We start from the raw sequence: 3,824 nt of genomic DNA, 5'->3' as shown, positions 1-3,824 counted from the left end.
TGAACCTGCAGGATTTTTTTCTTTTTTCATCTTCTTGGGAAATGATTTACAACAGGCTTCATTTTCTTTCTCATCTTAATGTATCAGTCACCCTTGGCCTTTCAAGATCTTTGCTAACAGTCGAGCTTGCCAGTGTTTCTTGGCAACTGCAAGCTTCTTTTTGCACTTCAGTGAAGTGTGGGTTCATGCCTCTGTATAGCTAGGAATACAGAGGATACTTTATTCACTCTGAACATCTAGATGCAGAAGAAGCATCTTCCTGCTGGATTGCCTCAGCTGTTCACTGATACATCCAGAACTCTTTAGGGCAATCCAGATGTTTGTTGAGGAAACCTCTTTCAAAGGAAACTTTCAGATTAAGGAATACTGAAGTCCACCATTTCCTTGAAGATTCCTGTCAAGGGTTAGAGCTGGGCCAGCCACTAGATGAATGACAGACACTATTACACTCTCCTCCTTTCCCCCCGCTTTCCCAAAGAGGGGAAAGAGAAAAGAAGTAAGGGAGAGAAGAAGAATAATAAAATGAAAAATATACAATACCAATACAGAACCCAACCCTGCTGATGGCAACCATGTCACTCCCACCACTGATGCCGTGGGCAGACACTGAGGCTTAGGAGCAGACACGAACCGGATGCAGGAGCTAGACTCTGGAACTGGGTTCAGGAATGCACAGCCTGGAATTGAAGGCAGAACCCACAGAGTCCTCCTTAGACATCAGCCATTGAAGAAGAGAGCAGGAGAGAGTGAGACCCTCAGCTTTATACCTAATATGACATCTATGGAATGGAACACCTTGTTGGTCAGTTTAGGGTCACCTGTCCTGTCCACTTCTCCCTGCAGGTGTAGCCTCTAACTTATGCATCCCCAGCGTGGTACACAGGATTTAGCAGTGACCTTGTTTTTCACAGCAGAAAGTAGAAGCAAGATCCTTTCTGCATACCAGTCCCTGGTGGTAAACATCAAATGTTGTCATTGCTAGAAGCAGACACTATCTGCAAAAATATGCTGTTAACTTCAAAAAGTGCAGTTAGTTAGAAGAAACTTAACTGAAAAGTAAAATACATGAATAGAATGAGTTCTGTTCTAATTCAGACCAGGACAATTCCTCAACCCCAGTTATGCTCCCTCAGAATTTTCTGGATGATTCTAAAGGAAAAGCGATTGTTCTGTTTCTCCCACCATCTGTATTGCCCTGTTCTTTCTGTCTGAACAGTCTGGAGGTTGGGGCTCACTCAGATTAGGGTTGTTTTCCCATGAAGTTCTTCAACATGAAAGATTCTGGAGGTACAAAGTGAACATAAAACACTTGTCTCACCTTTGAACACATATATCGGTAGTCACAATTCGTATATTACAAGCAAAAGGGGGTAAGGTCCTGCTTCTACTCTTGAAAGTGTAATTGGAACTAGGGATGTTAGGTGTTGCCCATGAAATTGATTTCTGTACAGTTCACCTACTCCAATCCATCTTACCTTTTCCTACAGGGAAATAACATTATCTTGATCAGTTGATTACTGCCACCATCCTTCTGGCCCTGTGCCAAGCATAGCATGCTTTCTTTCTTGTCTTCCTATCTGAGTACTTCAGTCTTGACTATATTGAGATTTCTTGAAGCTTAGAGACATAAATATTTCTGAAAGAACTCCAACTGCTTAATTTCACTAGTGACTTGTAGTTGATAACTCTGGTTTTTTAGGTTCCTAAGGGGTTGATCTTTTTGATCATACTCCCAGTCTGTGATCTGGTTCCTCAGTTGTTTTTTAAATATTACGCATCAGGTGCTTGTGAATCCTTTCATTGGACTGTTGGTTCCATTTTTTTCTTACCTTCTGTGATCACTTCACCTTGAAATTTTGGTGTTAGTGGCTGGCATTCCATGTAGTATTTGCTTTGTGACTCTCTGGAGTTAAGCTCATCCTGAAGGGATTAGGTTGGTTTTGGTTGGGTTTTCTGTTGTTGGGGTTTTTTGGTTGTTGTGGTATTTTTGGTTTTGTTTTTTTACCTGAGATTATTGCTGCAATTTTTTCCAAAGCCTCATGCCGCGTAGGCTGACTCTGTACTTCATAGCCTAGCTGTCTGGAAGCCCCTTTCTTTTTAACTCTATAAGTCCAGCTCCTTTTTGCAGTTCTCCCAAGGTAATACTTTTCTCCACTGAAGATCTAGGAATTCTGGTAACTAAATGCAATGTCCATCCACAGTTACAAAACCTTGAAGATTTTCCAACCAATTCCATCATATGATGAAAAGATGTCAGTAGCCCAGCTACTCAATGTTGCCATTTCCCATGATTGCTTGAGACCACTTGGTCTTTCAATGTTACATTCACTTCAGCATCCAGAACTTTGGTAGGGCATCTTCTTGACTGATGAAATTCTGACCATAATTCACAAACTGGTGTTTTATTGGCATGGAATGGTGCTTATTTTTGAAGAAATAAGGTTATTTACTACTAACGAGCTTGGAGATATGAAATCTTCAGGTAGCGTTTTTTCCTCATGGGGAAATCAAATAACAACCTTAATTTTGGAGTTAGTTTACCTGCTTATTTAAGAACAGAGTGCAGATGTCACTGTAACGTGAAAAATTTGTCCTGCTGTGATTAAGCAAGGTAAAAATAATAATAAGAAAAAAATCCTTAATACCTTACATCAAGAACGTTTTGCTGGCTTGCAAGTAGCCTTATGCTGTTTCTTTTGTTCTTATTAGTTAAGCTAGATGAGTAAAATACCATCTTGGAAGACCAAAGTCAATGCACTTTTTTTCTGTCTTGAAAGAGAACTCCACTCTGTTTATGCAATCCCCATTTTTTAGTCTATCCATGTATTCTACATAAGTGAATTGCCTTAATAACAAGTAATTTAAAAACATTGAAATAGCAACTTTAAAATCTACATTATCCATCTAAAAATATAGAATCATTGTTGGACAGTAGAGTTGTGTCATAGAATTTTATGCTGGGTTCCAGGGGTTGAAGGGAAAATAATCTGTAATTTTGGTAACAGTGATGACATACTGTTATTTTTTAAAGTATTATAATACATAAATAACAATATGCTCTCTGCCTCTGTCAGTTGAGTTCTTTAATTTTGTTCTTGTTGAAAATAATGTTACAAAATATGAAGATGTTGTATCTTTGTACGCTCTCTTCCCTTATTTACTTAGAATGCTGTTCTTGCAGGAAGGATTTAAAATTTGTCAGTGACATTGAGAAGGAGATGAGAATGCTTGTGGAAGCTGTGAATAAGGTCAGTATTCAGATATTTTGTATGACATAAGAAAGAGTTTTGGTTTGAGAGGAGTTTGATGTTACTAAACTTCATTAATACTAATAGTTATGAGTTGACAGTAGATTTGTTTGGGTCCCAATAGACTGCATGTTTTAAGTACAAGTAGAACAGAATTTTTAGGAGACATAGTAGTTCAGGATCCCTTTGGTGACAGGCAAGCTTTTTTTGAAGATTCAACCAGTGCTAGACTCTAATGCATCCATGGATTATCATTAAATTTTAGATCTCCATTGATAAAGTATTAATTGCAGAAGATGCTGTTTAAAGCTTCAGACTTTGAGGAGGAAAGCCTAGGTTCTTCTGATCCCTGTAGTGGAACTTGCTCATGAATTTGTGAATACCTTCCTGCATTTGCCAGTATGTGAGGTAGTCCTTCTCCTTCTACCACAAGACTTGGATTCAGCCACAGTTGACTAGCAGACTCCAGTATGCCTAGAGAGGTTGATATCCCAAACACAATTACATGTTTTTCAGTGAAAGCATAATTCTGCCTTCAGGGCATTCTTCTTGCTTGCTGCTGCACCCTGCCTGACT

At 39.0% G+C, this 3,824-nt stretch overlaps 1 protein-coding gene across 1 annotated transcript in view; it reads left to right on the top strand.

Moving 5' to 3' along the window:
- The window catches only part of NFX1 (nuclear transcription factor, X-box binding 1), a gene marked incomplete at both ends in the record, with an annotated part of 45,882 nt that overhangs the window by 36,724 nt on the left and 5,334 nt on the right, over positions 1–3,824 (top strand). The window contains one exon of the mRNA XM_010130997.1: positions 3,182–3,248. Coding sequence (XP_010129299.1) covers positions 3,182–3,248 — 67 coding nt within the window. The remainder of the gene's footprint in view (positions 1–3,181; positions 3,249–3,824) is intronic.

The sequence above is a fragment of the Buceros rhinoceros genome, unplaced genomic scaffold (assembly GCF_000710305.1).
Source record: "Buceros rhinoceros silvestris isolate BGI_N320 unplaced genomic scaffold, ASM71030v1 scaffold5472, whole genome shotgun sequence".
In the NCBI taxonomy this organism is placed as follows: Eukaryota; Metazoa; Chordata; class Aves; order Bucerotiformes; family Bucerotidae; genus Buceros; species Buceros rhinoceros.
Note: the sequence above shows the minus strand (reverse complement) of the source record. Positions and strands in the feature narration are given on the sequence as shown.